This window comes from Sesamum indicum, linkage group LG8 (assembly GCF_000512975.1).
Source record: "Sesamum indicum cultivar Zhongzhi No. 13 linkage group LG8, S_indicum_v1.0, whole genome shotgun sequence".
Taxonomy (NCBI): Eukaryota; Viridiplantae; Streptophyta; class Magnoliopsida; order Lamiales; family Pedaliaceae; genus Sesamum; species Sesamum indicum.
The window spans coordinates 6,861,649-6,879,666 of NC_026152.1; the positions used below are offsets into that span (position 1 = coordinate 6,861,649).

The 18,018-nt window shown below is 41.2% G+C and overlaps 1 protein-coding gene and 1 non-coding gene across 2 annotated transcripts; both read right to left on the reverse strand.

Moving 5' to 3' along the window:
* On the reverse strand, window positions 398-469 carry TRNAN-GUU. The gene has a single exon. It is a non-coding gene; the product is annotated as a tRNA-Asn (tRNA).
* Window positions 11,863-12,753, reverse strand: LOC105167818. Its single transcript, XM_011087634.1, has one exon. It carries the CDS (start codon window positions 12,751-12,753, stop codon window positions 11,863-11,865), a length of 891 nt encoding a protein of 296 aa, XP_011085936.1.

An 18,018-nucleotide genomic window follows, 5' to 3' on the forward strand; every position in this document is an offset into this window, starting at 1 on the left:
AGCGTATTTTTTTGTTTTACTCCCCGTAACTCTTCCTCAGCCAGGCTTGGGCAGAATAGGCGAGCAAGTACAAGTATTAGTAGCATAACAAAAATGCCTTCCTCGTCATTAATATGTTTGCTCGCGGCAATTGTGAACTCTCGGGAGAATCGATGACTGCATCTTTCATGCAGTGCTAGTACATTTGAGAATTTTGGCTAGTTGTAAATAGCCCCAGGGCTATGGAGCAAAGGATTATCCAGGACCTACACCGAGGTATTGACGGTCATTTTCAAATCTCGCAAAACAGAATCGGATACGATGAGATAGAAACAAAGACAGGGAACAGGTTCCCTACTCTTAACGGTCAAAGTGAGCCCCTTTTATTCTAATATCGTTAATTCAGAATGAATCAAATCTCCCCAAGTAGGATTCGAACCTACGACCAATCGGTTAACAGCCGACCGCTCTACCACTGAGCTACTGAGGAACAACGGGAGATTAGATCTCATAGAGTTCAATTCTCGTTCTCAACCCATGACCAATATGAGCTCGAACCCTCCTTCATAACTCCCGGAACTTCTTCGTAGTGGCTCCCTTCCATGCCTCATTTCAGAGGGAACCTCAAAGTGGCTATGCGATCCTATCTGTGCAGATTTCCCAACTTGCATCAATTGGCACTATCAAGTCGGAAAACTCCATCCTTAACGGCCTCTATTCCTGACGTAATTAAAATACCAGGCCAAATTAATGAAATTTAATTTAATTAAAGCTCACTTAATTAAGTGCATCATATATTTAATTCAATTAAATATATAAATCGGTTAAGCCTTTATTAAATAATAAGTCCAACTTAATAAATAATAAGGGCAAGCCCAATATAAATTATCCCATTCAATTTATCATTGGGCTTATCCATCTAATGGATCTCTCTCATATATAAGTAATCCAATTACTTACATTGTTAATTCCCACTTTTTAGGTTCACCTTTCAGACAGACTAAGGCTAGTGTCCAAAACTATTATTAATTAAATCTAATCTAATAAATATTTTTTTATTAAGAAAGCCCATCGATTGTCATCTAGCAATGATCCATGGTATTAGAGACTAGGCAAAAATCCATGTGAACTTTTAGGCTCCCGAGTCCACACGGGTATAGTCGTTCTGTCTACCATCTCCCGACCTTTGCCTAGGACATGGAATTGGGCGTCGGTTCTCATCCTTGACTAGTCATCTATGCTTAATACTTGAGATCGAGTTACGCCAAATTGCTCGATATAGGAACCTCCTCTTCTTATTCGAACAATGATTGTGGCCAGAACTTTATAGAGCTTAAACTCATCTCCTAGTGCATAAGACATACCTCTGTTACGTTTTGACAAGGGACGGATCCTCTTCTTCGAACTTACCGTCCTTGCTACATACTTTTAATGCAGTAGACAAGGCTTATGATGATCATGTCTGAGACACGATCACCTCCCGCACAAATCTAAGATACAGTCATCGCATCAACATGACTACCGTTATTTCTCAAGTTTGAGGACTACTCCAGTACTATCAGAACCGGGGACTCAAGTCATACGGAGCAAGTCTCCAAGGCTTCTATATGACGATCCCCACGAGGCAGTTCAGTCGATTCGACACCTAGTGAATCGACCTATTAAGATCACATAGACGTCTCACATCTATCGACGATGAAACACGGTACTCATGTAACGAATGTGTCTCTTAATGAAAGTCCCCATAAAACACTTCGATGCCCATTCTCAAGTCCTTGAATTGGAACATTTCAGACCCAACCTTAAACAGTTGGTTTCATAATCGCCATCCAATGTGCAGTCCAACTGTTGCATGGTTGTTCAAGGTGGTCTATGGGCTTTGTTGTGATGTTTGACAGAAACGCAAATATATTTGTAATGAGCACAACAAATGAAATGCCAATAGCGAATACTCATCACTGAATAATATTACACAAAATGGAGTTATTGTAAGAATAGTTTACAAGCATGCCAATCCAATTGGCTTTCAGGTCACCTATTCTAATAATTTCCCACTTGAACTAAAGCTAATCACCCATCGACCTGAAACCCATCTTATCCAGATTCTGAGTAAGGGCAATTTGCGATATCGGCTTAGTAAGTGGATCCGTTGTATTTTTTGCTACTCGGTCCATCCTGACGTCACCTCTGCTCATCATCTCTCTAAGCAGATGGTAGCGTCTAAGAATATGCTTGGACCGGTGATGAGATCTCGGTTCCTTTCCTTGTGCTATCACCCCGCTGTTATCGCAGAAGATAACTACAGGATTAGCAATGCTAGGTACCAGACCCAAGTCTTGGATGTAGTTTTTTATCCAAACTGCTTCCTTAGCTGCCTTTGAAGCCGCTATGTATTCAGCTTCCGCGGTGGAATCCGTTGTGGTATCCTACTTGAAACTTTTTCAAGCAACCACACCAGCAATCAACTTGAATACAAAACCTAATTGAGACTTGACATCATCATCGTCCAATTGGAAGCTAGCATCATTGTAGCCTTCCAATATCAATTCTCCACTATCGTAAATATATCTATAGTCCTTTTCAAGTACTTAAGTATTGTCTTGACAGAGCTCCAGTGCGCCTCCACGACGCATGCCTGATATCTGCTCATCTCGCTCAAAGCGTACGTGATATCAGGCTTGGTGCACTAGACAACATACTGAATGCTTCCTACTACTGAAGCATAGGGGATATCCAACATCCTTTTAAGTTCCTCATCAGTCTTGGGAGACTGCTTCTTGGACATCTTATCTGATGCCTCATGGAAAGGAATATTCATTTTGAGTTCTCCATCTTGGATCTCTTCAAGACTTTCTCAATATATGAGGATTGGGTCAACCCTAAAATCCTTCTAAATCTTGTGCCAAGGATGTAAGAGGCCTCACCCATATCCTTTATGAAAAATTGTGTGGACAACCATGCTTCAATGTCACCCAACATCTTACATCATTCCCAATAAGTGTGATGCCGTCTACATAAAGCACAAGGTACGTACCGCGCTCCCATTGATCTTCTTGTATATACAAGGATCAAATTCGTTCTTGACGAAATCATAACCCCGTATGATTTCATCAAAACGTGTGTTCCAGCTTCGTGAAGCTTGTTGAGGCCATAGATGGACCTTTGGAGACGACAGACCTTCTGTTCCTCTCTAAGGGAAATGAAACCTAACGACTGATCCATGTAGATCTCTTCCTCGATAAAATCATTGAGAAAAGCCATTTTCAGATCCATCTACCTATTTCATAGTCATACCATGCTGCCATAGCAAGCAGAATCCAAATGGACTTGGCCATGGCTGTAGGTGAATAGGTTTCCTCAAAATCGACCCCAGGTCATCGAGTGGATCCTTTTGCACGAGTCTAACTTTGAAGGTTGTAACCTTCTCGTCAGCTCCTAGCTTATGTTTGTAGACCCATTTTCACCCAACAGGTTTAACACCTTTAGGAGGGTTTTTAACTGAAATATTTTTTTCTTATAATTATCTCTTCTAATTTTATTAGCTCTTTAGTTTAATTTAGTTTTTATTTTTATTCTTATTCACAATAAAAAAAACCCCCTAATTATTTTTATTTTTGAAGGATTTAATTTAAAACCAATCCCTGTGGATTCGACCCTACTTACACTTCTACAAAAGTATTCATAAAAATTATTTTTAATGGATTCGACACCCATCAATAATATTGTATGCATTTTGGATTTTGTCTAATGCATAAATCATATTTCATTGCATTTTATTTTAGTATGTGACTTTACTAGTTTTTTGGTTTGCGTATGTCATTGGTTTTCTTTGATTGTGATTGAAATCTGGATGTATTAATTAGCTTACATTGTTTTTCTCTTTCTTTTTTATTTTTAAATATAAAAATTATGATGCAATATGCAGATATACATGCATGTTTCTATATTAGATGTTGGTAAACTATGCATGAAGTGCTATTTTTCATCTTCTGCTTCTATTTGGCCATGTTTTCATAATTGTTTTCTCATCTAAGAGTTTCAAATTAAAATGTTTGAAATTCCTTCCGAAATTTTATTTTTTATTATCATATTGAATCTTAATACAAATAATATCTAAATGCTGAAAATTAGTGACTGAAACAAAGAGAATCACGAGAAGTTGAAGATGGCTCATACTTGTGGAACGAAATCAATTGCCCAATATTACTATGAATATGTAAGTTAATTTTTAATTTAATCTTAAATAATATTTTATTAGATTACTTTAAATTTTATCCAATGAGATCCTGAAACTGAGCAAAAACCAACATGAACTGCAACATGGAGAAAAACTCGATATAGTAACAAGAAGAATGTTTGGGTCGAACTAGTTTCTGACGAAGTTTATGTAAGTAACTTAAATTATATTTTATTAGCAAACTATACCACATTAATTATTATCAAAACCATGCTGGAGAAGGACATAATTAGATTGCAAAGTCAAGCAAGTGAAGGCCAAGAATCCATGAACGAGGGTGAAGCCATTGTAAAGGTGCTTGGGCCAGAAAAACCAACTCGAATACGCGGTTGTGGGGATGGCTTGAAGCCACCTTCTAAAAGAGGAGAAGGGATCAATGATGAATTAAAAAAAGAGAATGAAGAACTGAGGAAACAAGCTGTGGAACATAGAGCATATGTCGAGTCATTAAAAAATGATAACAAGGAGATGTCTGAAAGATTGCTAGTATAAGAGTCACAAGTTAACCATCAAGAAGTTCAAGTACAATCACAAGTCCAAGCTATTCTAAAAAGTCAACTTCCTATCATTATCCAAAACTTGAGCATATTTGGTCAAATTCTTCCACCCACTAATGTGCGTTACTCATAATTCTGATTTAGTATCTGTTTCTGTTTTTTTTCTACTTAATTAGTTCATTTTCATGATTCTTTCAGGAGCTGAAAGGTATGCTAATTTTGATACACATTTTTTTGATCATTTTCTCTTTAATATATATGAAAGCCTTAGTGATCCGGCTCGAATTCAGCGATCCCGACACACGATCTCGTCACAGATGGCTAACTCCTCCAAGACCAGATTTTGGGTACCTAAGAATAAGACAAGAACGATGAGCTCGTCGGGCACGTCCCCGACAATGACCCTCCGACGCTCAAGTTAGGTTGCTCGAGAGAAAAGTATGCGATCACAAAGTTCGATCTCAAAGAACGGAGAACAGTTACCTCTAATTACGCCGTTTGGGTCTATTTATAGAGCACAGTTGTATACTGTTGACTGGGCCACGTGGCCTTATCCCGCTGGCCAGCGTCCTGATCGGATGGTTGTGATTGTCGGGGTCTTCAAGGCTGTTATTTGAGGACCCGACCCGCCCGACAGAAGAGGCGCGAATCCTTAGCAAAAAGACAATAATACCCTTAATGAAGGGTGTTTTTGGCATTTCTTAGCATATTTATTAGATACCCATCATTACTCCCTCACTTATTCAAAGTGCAATTTATTGCTTTTGAAGAATTAGAACGGTCGCGTCCGTCGATCTCACCCATCTGGCGGATACGTGGCATCATCTGGTGATTCTGTTTGTGGCGCGCTTCCCTAGAGAGGTGAACCTATAAATACACCCTTCATTTAAATGTTTCCTTACCCCACATTCAAGCTTCAGTGACCTGTGCTTCTAGCTCTGAGTTCGCTTACGATCTGCTGCTTCCAGAGCCATCCTGTTCTAAGGTACGATGTCTTCAAGCTTTAGTTCAAATTCTGGTTCGAGCTCTGGCTCCAGGTCGTCTGCGACCCCTTCTGGTCTGTCATGGTTCTTTTTCCACATCTCCTAAAAGGAATAAGAAATTCCAAACATCGAAAACTCCTTTTGATAAACAAGCCGGGCCCTCTACCCTCGAGAAATTTCAAGATAGGCTTGCTAGGAATCCTTGAGAGGCCATAGTTAGTAGTGTCAGAACCCCTGTTCGCAAGATTAGGAAAAATACTAGATACCCCCTGATATGAAATTATCATTCCTAGGGCTTTCGATCGCATGCACCGTCCTCCTCCCGGTTGCTATGCTTTTTCTATTAAACACTTTGATGCCAGATTGAGACTTCCTTCAGTTTCTTCTCTGTCCGCGATTTTGAATAAACTGGAGATCTGCCCTATGCAGATTTCCGCCACCTCCATTTCTCACATCATTCTTTTTATCATAGTAATGAAATTTATAGGTGTTAAACCCAGTTTTGATAACTTTTGGATCCTTTACTCCTTCACCACCTCGAAACGGTCAGGAGATACAGGCTTCTTCTACCTCTCTGCCAAGCCCGACTGTAGATATTTGGATACTTTAAAATCGAACATTGTGCCTAGCGTGATAAATTCATTTTTGTTCGACCTCCACCCGGTATAATATGGCCTTTTAAACTAGAATGGAATAAATACAAACATGTTCCTAAGACAGGTCGAGGGGGGTTGGAGGGCGACCAAATAAATAGTTTGACCTCTTATAAATACGACCCCAAGAAGCTTCTTACTGAGAAAGTGTTGCGATTGGTTCGGCTCTCTCCAGCGCCCCTCCACATTGAAGAGTCTTTAGGTGATCTTTCTCATCTGATGGCATACTCCTTGGTTCCTCTGTTTAAACTTACTCACTAAACCCTTTGATTTTGCAGATAGCATAGTCATGAGTTCCCATTTTGCTCTGAGGCTGAAGACAGCCGAAAACAAAGTAAAGGCCAAGGGAAAGCAGGTCGCTTCGTCTGCCGACCCTTCTTCGACCCCGCTTGTGGTTCCAGCCCCTTCTCGCGTCCCTGTGCCTGCGAGCCCCGCATCTAACCATCCTATCCAGGTCGATAGCGAAGAGACCCCTCCCCTTCCTCTACACGGCTACAATTCATCCGATCTGGAGCTAAATCTGGATGATCTGAGCGAAGAACAGGGTGACGAGCCTAAGGAGAAATGTGACCGCAATAGTGGGGAGAAATCGAAGAAACGGAAGTGGGGTTCGCACAAGCATAACGAGAAGGCAAAGGAGAAAGGACCAGCAGAGCCTTTTGTATCTTCCAAATCTTCACCTTCGAAAATGCCTACTGGTCACAACAGGTGGGCGAAAACTATGAGCAGGATGGCTCGGGAAGCTGCAGAAAAAGCTAAGTGGCAAGATGAGCGAGATCGGTTCCATTGTTTAGAGCGATTTTCTACTTGCTGGGAGGAGATGCGAGCTGAACTGAGGGGAGAACGAGTTCAACCACCCGAATTGGAGGGGAACAGGATCGTTCCCAGATGGAATATTTCTCCTTCGAGCTCTATCCTCTTCTAAGAACCAGGGGAAGACTCTTGGGACATATATGATGCTGGGATCCTTCCCCGTGACCAAGGGTCGTTGGTTATGAACATTCCTGCCCGGTTAGAGGAATTTGCTGCTCATGCACTAATGCAAGTAACCTGTTGCATTCAGTTATATGGTCGAATTTCACACCGAGTTCATTCCCTGTTCTGATCGTTTTTGTAGGCGGGCACCTTTCTTCGAGACCTATCAATGAAGTGCATGAGATATCATGAGACCACATGGCCGCTGACAAGAAAGTGAAGGAGCTTTCATCTAAGTTGGCGGATAGGGATAGAATGGACCGAGTTCATGTTGAGGAAATTCAGACTCTGGCTGAGGAGCTTAAAAAGCTGAAAGACCAACTTGTAGCTGCTGAGAAGGCGGCAGGAAGGAAGGGTTTGATGTGGGCAGGGAGGTCGGCCTGGTAGAAGGCCAAAAGCAAGGATTTGAAGAAGGCAAGGCGGGTCGCATCTCCCTGGAAGAGCATCATCAAGCTTTAGCTAGCTCCCGTGTCCCTACTGTTCGCGATTTCTTAAATTGGGACACCTTCAAGACAGCTGTAGAGATCAAGTCTGCTGACTCTTTCACCAAGGGCTATAAAACATGCGAAGCCCAAATTGAAAAACTTGGTGGCTTTCAAGAATCCTTTGATCGCGGTCGCATGGATATCACGCTTGATGGCGATCTTCCCGCGGAACCTGATCTCGTGGATGATGAGTTTGCAGCTTTGCGGGAGGAGATAGAGCCCGATGACTAATGTGATCTATTTTCTTTTCTTTTTTGTGTATAAGGGCTTGGTTTGTTCGAGTAATTTTCCTATTGATACATTTGCTTACGACATGCTTCACTTGTAAATTTTGACTACTGATTTTGAAAGGCGTGATTTTTTGAGGTTGCCCTGTATATGATGCTTCATTAATGAAAGAATCAATCTTTCGGCAGCTCGTGCATCGATGCCTCTTATTTTCTCATTATTCTTCATAGGATGCTCCTTTTCATATCATGTGTCGCATCTTATTCCGATTGCAATGTGTTGGATGCCTCTTTTTTAGTTGCCGTGTGCAGTGCATCTTTTTCAGATCGCACTTTTTGTTGGACGCCTCTTTCTCAGTTGGCGTGTGCAGTGTATCTTTTTCAGATCGCACTTTTGGTTGGACGCCTCTTTTTCAGTTGGCGTGTGCAATGCATCTTTTTCAGATCGCACTTTTTGTTGGATGCCTCGTTTTCAGTTGGCGTGTGCAGTGCATTTTGAAGAAATTCGGTAACTAACCGTAAGCAGAAAAATACGCATAATTTCAAACTAATGCAATATTAAAAGAAAAATTTGGCCTCTTAAAATTTCTCAAAAGGAATTAAAGTATGTACAAGTTAATCATCTTTCTCAGGCATTGACATGCAATAATCTCCTTTGCTGATACAAGAAATGCGACCTTCCTAACCTTTCCCAGGCATTGACATATGAGTTTTCAAACGACTGATTAGCCTTTCACAGGCACCAGGAATGCTATCTTCCGACAGTTTATGGCCTTTCACAAGCACCAGAAATTCGATCCTACAGCAGTTGATGGCCTTTCACAGGTACCAGAAACTCGATCCTCCAGTAGTTGATGGCCTTTCACAGGCACCAGAAATTCGATCCTCCAGCAGTCGATGGCCTTTCACAGGCACTAGAAATTCGATCCTCCAGCAGTTGATGGCTTTTGACGCGTAGAACTTCTTCAAGTTTTGGATATTCTATGGCCGCGGCAAATTTCGTCCGTGCATATCTGGCAGCTTCTACGTACCTTTCTTCCTGATCTCGATCACTTTGTATGGCCCCTCCCATGGCGGTTCCAGTTTGCCAACATTTTTCGAGGCCTCCACTTTCTTCAACACGAGATCTCCCACCTGGAGTTGCCTCGGTTGAACTCTTCTATCGTGATTTTTCATCATTAACCCCTGTAATGCAAGATTCGGGCGTACGTTGCATCTCTCTTTTCTTCGATCACCGTAAGATCGAAATTTCGCTCATCCTGATTAGTTTCAAGATCGTACGTTGCGATCCGCCGAGACTCCTCGCCAATTTCTCCTGGAATTATAGCTTCCGTCCCACATACCAAACCGAAAGCGGTTTCCCCAGTCAACCTGGTAGCTCGAAATTTTACTCTCCTTGCCGCTATAGGATCAGAGGGCAGTATGCCATCCTCTAAGTACTTGATGATTTCTCCTTTCCACGAGCCTGCATCTGAAACTACTTGCACTTGTCCCTTATTCGCAATGGCTGGTCATTCTCGCACCAAGGCGGTAATTCGGCGATCTTTGATCCCAGACATCGCAGCCCCGAATTTAGATAGTGCATCTGCCTTGTCATTTTCTGCTTTTGGCACCTGCAAAATGGAACACTTATCAAATTTGCTCATCAATTTTTTTACGATCTCCTTGTAGGACGTCATTGTTTTCTCCCTCGTTTCGTAGGTTCCTTCAATTTGCAAAGCGACCAACTGGGAGTCCGTAAAAGCTTCTAGAACTCTGGCCCCGGCTTCGTGCGCAAGTTCTAGTCCCAAGATAAGTGCTTCGTATTCTGCTTCATTATTGGTGACTAGGAAAGATAGGCGGGATGCTACCTCGATCTTTATTTCCTTGGGACCTTAAATCAATATACCTGCTCCTCCATTATTGGCGTTTGACGATCTGTCCACATCCAGCATCCACTTGGAACCATGCCCTCCAGCAGTTTGAGGCAACTCAGGATCATTAGCTAGCTTTATCACAAAATCTGCTAGCACTTGTGCTTTCTGCACCGTCCTAGGCTGATAGTCAACGTCATATTGTCCCAATTCCACAGCCCACTTGATCAACCTGCCTGAGGCTTCAGGTCGCGACATCACATGTTACAGGGGATGATTCGTTAATACCACCACTTTATGCGATTGGAAATAAGGTCGCAATTTTCGAGCCGTGATAACCAATGTGAGCGCTAGTTTTTCATCTCAGTATACCTCGACTCTGCACCTTGGAGCATCTTACTTACGTAGTATACTGGATTTTGGCTCTCTCCTTCATTGCTCACCAACACCGAGCTGACTGCGTTTTCTGACATGGCCAAGTATAAGAACAATGTCTCTCCTTCCTTTGGGTTTGCGAGCAAGGGGGGCTTCGTCATATACTCTGTCAGTTCTTGTAGCGCTTTCTCGTATTCCTCATTCCATTCGAAATTTTTAGTTTTCCTTAGGACCTTAAAGAAAGGGAGGCTCCTGTCTGCCGATCACGAAATGAATCTACTCAAGGAGGCGATCTTTCCCGTCAACTTCTGTACAATTTTGATAGTAAATGGTGATCGTAGGTTCATAATGGTCTGAATCTTTTCGGGGTTGGCTTCAATTCCTCGTTCGCTGACCATGTACCCCAAGATTTTTCCGCCTCCTACTCCAAAGGTGCACTTTCTGGATTTAACTACATACCGTACGACCTCATCACGCTGAATGCCTGTTCGAGATACTCAAGATGATCCTGCGATCTCCTACTCTTGACCAGCATATCGTCGACATAAACTTTCATTGTTTTTCCAAGCAAGTCGCCAAACATCTTGTTCACCAGCCGTTAGTAAGTTACGCCTGCATTCTTTAGACCGAAGGGCATCATGTTATAGCAGTAGATCCCTTTATCAGTAACGAATGAGGTCTTATCCCTATCCTCTTCGGCCATATGAATCTGGTGATATCCTTGATAGGCATCCATCATGAAAAATATTTCGAACCCAGGCGTCGAGTCTACCATAACGTCGATCCTCGGCAGAGGGTATGGGTCCTTTGGGCATGCTTTATTCATATCTATAAAATCAACATACATGCGCCATTTCCCCAAGGATTTGGGGACGAGCACGACGTTAGAAAATCAATCAGTGCATTGGATTTCGGATACGTACCCGGCCTTGAGTAACTTGTCGACCTCCTGCCTGATGATCTCATTCTTGTCGCTTCCAAACGACCTCTTCCTCTGCTGAACTGGTCGGGCTGCTGGATCGACGTTCAGCCTATGTACAATTATTTCTGGATCAATCCCCGTAAAGTCTGAGGGGCTCCAAGCAAACATGTCAACGTTCCTTCTTAGGAATTCGACCATCGCCATCTCTCCGTTCCCCATGCTTGCTCCTATTCTGGTGGTTTTGTCTGGCTCGTCCGGTTCCAGTTGCACAGCCTTGTATTCATTGTTGGGTTTCAAGTGTTCGGCTTCGTATGGTCGAGGTTCAACATCCTCTTTGGCTTTCCTTTTCTTTCGTCCAGATTCTCCCTTCAGCGATAAGTTGCAGCATTTTCTAGCCTCCTTCTGGTCGCAAGCTACTTCCCTTATCCCATTATCCGTTGGGAATTTCATCTTCATGTGATAGGTGGAGATGATCGCTCGGAACGAATTCAAGCCCGGTCTCCCTAGAATGACATTGTAGGCAAACGGAGTATCGACCACCAGGAATTTTACCATCAGTGTCTTGCATTTTGGTTCTTCTCCCATGAATACTGGCAACTCGATCATTCCCAATGACGCCACTTCACTTCCCCCGAATCTGAGGGGGGGGTTTTCACTGGTTCCAATCGTGCATTCTCTAATCCCATTTGTCAACTATAATTTTGAAGATGATGTCTGCGGAGCTCCCGCTATCTACCAACACTTTATGAATAATGAAATTTGCTATGTCCAGCTTGATGATCATTGGATCATTCATTTCCCCACTGTCCCGTGGCTTGTCCGAGCTATCAAAAGAAATATCTTCTTCCTCCTCGACCTTCAATACGAATTCCCTTTCTCGGTTCGAACCCAAAATCCTGGCCCATATCTTTCGAGTTCTGCTTGAATCTCCAACACTCGACCCTCCAGTGATCGTGTATATTACCCCTTTTGTTGGCGCATTATTTTTGTTGGTCGGGATCATATTGATTCTCGAAGGACCAGGATTTTGATCTCGGCTTCTCGACCTGCTCCTCGTCTCCTCCTTACTGATCATACAATTTGGGGGAACCCAATCCTGAGAATACCCCTGTCTCACCAACCTTTCTATCTCATCCTTCAATTGGAAGCATTCCTCCGTGTTATGCCCCCTCTCGCGGTGAAATCTGCAATATTTGTTAGAAAACTTCTTAGAGGGGGTATACCTGGTGTGCCTTGGCCATTTCAAGATATCGGCATTCTCGATCATCATCAAGGCTTTCTCACGCGACATGGCCAACGGAGTGTAGTTGTGGCACTTAGGCTGGTATTTCAGCTCTTTGGGTTTGTCATTTTTTGTTCTGCTTCCCCCTTCCCTGACATCCCTCGGTTGTCTGTATGGGTACTCGCGCTCCCTTCGCTCAGAATCTTTCATTGCGTTCATTTCTTCCTTGTCTATGTATTTCTGAGCTAGAGCCATTAATTGCTTGACATCACCTAGCGAGTCGCGCGTGAGCGCAGAAGTGAAGGGGCCCTTTTTCAGACCGTGTATGAAAATGCTCACGATCATGTCAATTCTCAGCTCTTAAACCTCTAGTGTCTCGTTGTTGAATCTCCCCATAAAGTTCTTCAAAGGCTCATTCTCCCTCTGACGGATGTTGAATAGGGGTCGCTGACCTCTTCTGTTTCTTCTTGCTCGCAAAATGAAAGTTGAATTTCTGTACGAGCTGTTCGTATGATTCAATACTTCCTCGAGGCAGGTTGGTGAACCATTCTTGTGCTTTCCCCAAGAGTGTGGTGGCGAACAATTTTGCCATGATGGGACCAGGCTGTCCGTATAAGTTCATCACCATTTCAAACGTTCCAACGTGTTCTTGTGGATCCTTCGTTCCGCCGTACCTTTGCAAATCGGGGACCCTAAACCCCGGTTCGACTGTTTGAACCAAAATGTCATTACTGAAGGGAGAATTTATTTTATGCGAGACTATTTCTCCTTGCTTCTTCAACTCCTCGATTTGTTTGTTCAGGCTCTCTATCTGTCTTCCTACACTTTCGACCTCCGCCCGCGATATCACAGGTTCTCTCTTTTTCGCTTGAACGTGACTACAGGACCCTGCTTCCGATGTGCTGGCCTCTTACTTCGATGTTCTGGCTCACTAGGCTCTCTAGAGACTCTATGAGGTTCTGTAGTCTCGAATAATTGCCTCCTAGCAGTTTCTTTAACCACTGGGGTCGCAGTCCTTCTCTCGTACTCCATAATAGTCTTTCGGCTCGCTTCTTCGATCATCCTCTGCAAGTCATCTTTCATTATATGTATCGTGGATCCTCCCCTTCTAGGTATTTCTTCTTCCCCGGCGTTTCTTCTCGAATAACCTTCCATTTAGGCTGGCGATTCTCAGGTGTTCCCACAGACGACGCAACTGATCCGGCTCGAATTCAGCGATCCTGACACACGATGTCATCACAGATGGCTAACTCCTCCAAGACTAGATTTTGGATTTTTGAGAATAAGACAAGAACGATGAGCTTCTTGGGCACGTCCCCGACAATGACCCTCCGACGCTCAAGTTAGGTTGATCGAGAGAAAAGTATGCGATCACAAAATTCGATCTCAAAGAACGGAGAACAGTTACCTCTAATTACGGCGTTTGGGTCTATTTATAGAGCACAACTGGATACTGTTTGCTGGGCCATGTTGCCTCATCCCGCTGGCCCGCGTCCTGATCAGACGGCTGTGATTGTCCGGGTCTTCAAGGCTATTATTTGATCCAGGTCGGGTCCTTCGCGACCCGCCCGACAGAAGAGGCACGGATCCTTAGCAAAAAGACAATAATACTCTTAATGAATGGTGTTTTTGACATTTCCTAGCATATTTATTAGATACCCATCACTAAGAATGTAATTATATTATTTTCAATTTTTTGTAGGATTGAAGTTCAACAAGTTTTGAAGAGGGCTAATCTATTTTTCAAGAACAAGTCATTACGGCAATCCTTGTGCTTTTTTCTTTTAGTTTTTAGTTTCATTTTGTAAATATTAAATCATGAATTAATATAATAGTACTATCTTTAATTCTTTTTAATAGACAAGTTTGTAATATATACTTCTTTAGTTAGTATTATTCTTTATTCGATGAGGTGGATGATCAATTTAGTGTTTCATTGTATGATTAACTAAACAAAAAATATTAATCGCATTAATGTTCAATTAGAGGTTATCGCAACTAAATTTAATTTTAATTATGTCATTATAAATGAACAAATAGTCATATTTTTTTGCACTATATGATCATAATTAAAAAATATATATATTGTAATTTATATTTATCGTGACAATCTAAAAAAAGTGACTATTTTAGTTCCTGACTACAAAAATATTGGATTTAATGATAAGTATTATATGTGACTAAAAATATCTAGTTCTTGTGATAAAGATTGTATGTGGCTAAAACATTGGGCTACAGTGACAAAAATTGCATGCGGCTAAAATATTGGAATATAGTGACAAAGTTATCTGTGGCTAAAAACAATGGATTCTAGTGACAAAACTTATAGGTGGTTAAATCGGTGAATCTACTAACGAGAATTGTATGTGACTAAAAGATTAAGTTATAGTGACAAGTCTATTACTCACGACTAAAATTTTTGGTGCTGGTACTTATAGTCACAACACAGTGATGCCTCGTAATGTCATCACTAGCTTATTATAGTGACGATCATTGCACATACAGTTATAACAATTGTTGCGGCTAAAGATGGTTATTCTTGTAAAAGGTATTTGTCTTTATGTGCTTTATGTGCACGACATTTTGTTAATTGGAAATAACGTCAAAATGTTGGGGGACACTAAAATATGGTTATCCACTCAATTCTCCATGAAGAATTTGGGTGAGGCTTGCTATATTCTTGGTATCAAAATCTATAGGGATAGATCTAAAAGAATGTTAGGAATGACCCAAACATTATATGTTGAGAAAGTCTTGAAAAGGTTCAAGATGGAACACTCCAAATAAGGGATTCCTTCCAATGAGACATGGGGTTAAGCTGTCCAAGAAGCAGTCTCCTAAGACTGATAAAGAGCTTAAAAGGATGTTGGACATCCCCTATGCATCCGCCATAGTAGCATTTAGTATGTTGCGCAGTGCACTTGGCCTGACGTCACTTACTTCAGAGTGTACCGAGCAAATTTGAGGTGTGTGCTGAGGAAGCACGTTGGACTACAGTCAAGACCATACTTAAGTACCTGAAAAAGGCTAAAGATATGTTCTGGATCTACGGTGGTGGAGAGTTGATACTGGAAGGTTATACCGATGCTAGCTTCTAGTTTGACAACGATGATGCCAAATCACAGCCAGGATCTATATTCAAGATTATCGATGGTGTGATGGCTTGGAAGAGTTCTAAGTAGGATACCACTGCTGATTCCACCATGAAAGTTAAATACCTAGCACCTTCAAAAGCAGCTAAGGAGGCGGTTTTTGTATGAAAACTACATACAAGAGTTGGGTGTGGTGCCTAGCATTACCGAGCCAGTGGTTATCTTTTGTGATAACAATGGACTATAGCGCAAGTCAAGGAATTGAGATCTCATCACCAATCCAAACATAATCTTAGATGATATCATCTGCTTCCAGAGATGGTAAGAAGAGGTAACGTACGGATGACCAAGTCAACTCAGTAGAAAATACAATAGATCTGCTGACTCAAGGTACAATTTGTAATTGATCTTTAACATGATTACTATTCTACTTCTTAGGTATTGGATACCAGGTGTAGAGCTCAAATGGTTTGCAGGTGATGAAAAGGAGTAGAAGGCGGAGACCTAAAACTTAGCAATGGCAGAGCTGTTGCTATCATGGTTATAGGACTAGGTAGACTTAGCTATTAATGATCATGTTAGGATAACATTGATAGGATACAACTGTGTAACTTAGCATGATCAAATTATATTTTTCTATTGTTGGACAATTTGGATTACGTGTTTTTGGTCAATGAAAGTTATTTCATCTCACAAAGAATGGTTATTCTTGTCTGGTAGGTTGTTTACATAATTGTTTCAATACTATCTCGTAATTGGATTATGAGTGCTCAAGGCAAATGGTAAAAATGGATAATCAAGATAAAGTTGCAGATTTCGCATGCTAGGCTAGGTCACATTTCTCTACTTAGGATAAGGAGTTTGATGGATTCAACGAGTCTAGAAATAGACAAGTTTAATCAACTAGCTTTCAAGTCCTTCTTGACAAGAAAGAGGACTGAGAAGCTCTTTGTAGGACAAAATATATTTGCCAATGATCTATTGGGTGGATCCAGTCACTCATATGTGGTTCACTGAATACATTGAGCCCTAAGGGAGTTATGTTAGAATAAGTAATCAGAAAGCCAATTGAATTGACGGTTTTGGAAACTATTTAGAATCTTTATGAAGTGATATTATCTTGATGAATATAGTAAGCATTCATTTGTGGCACCATATATTTGTTGTGCTTATTATTTATATTGAACGGTATTTTAACGTCACAACAAATGCCCACAGACCAATTGAACAACCCATATAATTGGGTTGCGCATTGAATGACAGCTATTGAACTAACTTTCGAGGGTTTGTCTAAAACGTTCCAAGTTAAGGACCTCGAGACTGGGTATCGAGAGTCCTAGAGAGACTTGCACTATTGCATTCATTGGATAAGTGCCGCGTTTCATCGACGACAGACATGGGATGTCTATGAAATTTTAGTGGATTAGTTGACAGGGTTGTTAATTGATTGAACTGACTCGGGGGAATCGTCACATGGAAGCCTTAGAGGCTTGGTCGGTATGACTTGAATTCCCAGCTCCAATAATACAGGATTAGTCCTTGGACTTGAGAAATCATGACAGTCGCATGCATATGATGGCTATATCTTGGATCTGGCAAGAGATGACTGTGGCTTCGATGTGGTCGTTATAAGCCTTGTCCAATATAATCAGAGTATATAGTAAGGACAGTGGATTTCAGGATAGAATTTTTGTCCTCTATTAGTATATGATGGATGTATTTCTATACGCTCTGAGATGGTTACACTCTCTAAGTTCTATGGACATAGCAATTGGTCAATAAAAAATTATTTTCTTTGTCGATCAATAGAGTAAATGCATCTTAAGTATTTAACATAGTTGCATAGTCCAGGATGGGAACCGACGCCCAATTCCATGCCAAAGACTAAAGCTGGGAGATGGTCAATGGAAGGACCTTACCTGTATAGAACTCCAGAGCCTAAATGTTCACGTCAACATTCACCTAGTCAGGTGACATAGATTGTTTCTAGTCGGCCACCCATGATGACGGGCGTTTTCGATTAATAGTTAATTAAAAATAATTAATTAAATTAAATTTTCTAAATAATATGTGTTGGACACGATCCCCAACTCTAGTTGCGGGTGAACCTAATGAGTCACACAGAAATCACTATGGAATTGGTGGAATTAATTTAGTAATTCGAGAAGGGACAAATTAATTTAATTGAATTAAATTAATTCGATGAGAATATATAAATGATTGGATCATTTATTTAATAATCCATTTGATGGATGGCTCAAGATTTAACTAATTAGATTAATTAATTTTTGAATTAACACCTTTGAATTAATTAAATTAATTTATTAGGTTTGGCTTAATTAATTGATTGAATCAATTAATTAGTGTTTGGGTTTAGATTTATTTAATTGGATTAAATGAATCTTTGGACTTAGTTGGGTTAAAATTAGTTTAATTAATTATTGTCCAATGAATTTTGGTTGGGCTTGATTTAATTTGAATAAATCAAGCCCCGGTGCATACTTGAAGTCGAAGCCCA

Bases quoted from the DNA above. Each gene is read 5' to 3' on its own strand.
- LOC105167818 (XM_011087634.1), bottom strand. From the start codon at position 12,753: ATGATCGTGAGCATTTTCATACACGGTCTGAAAAAGGGCCCCTTCACT.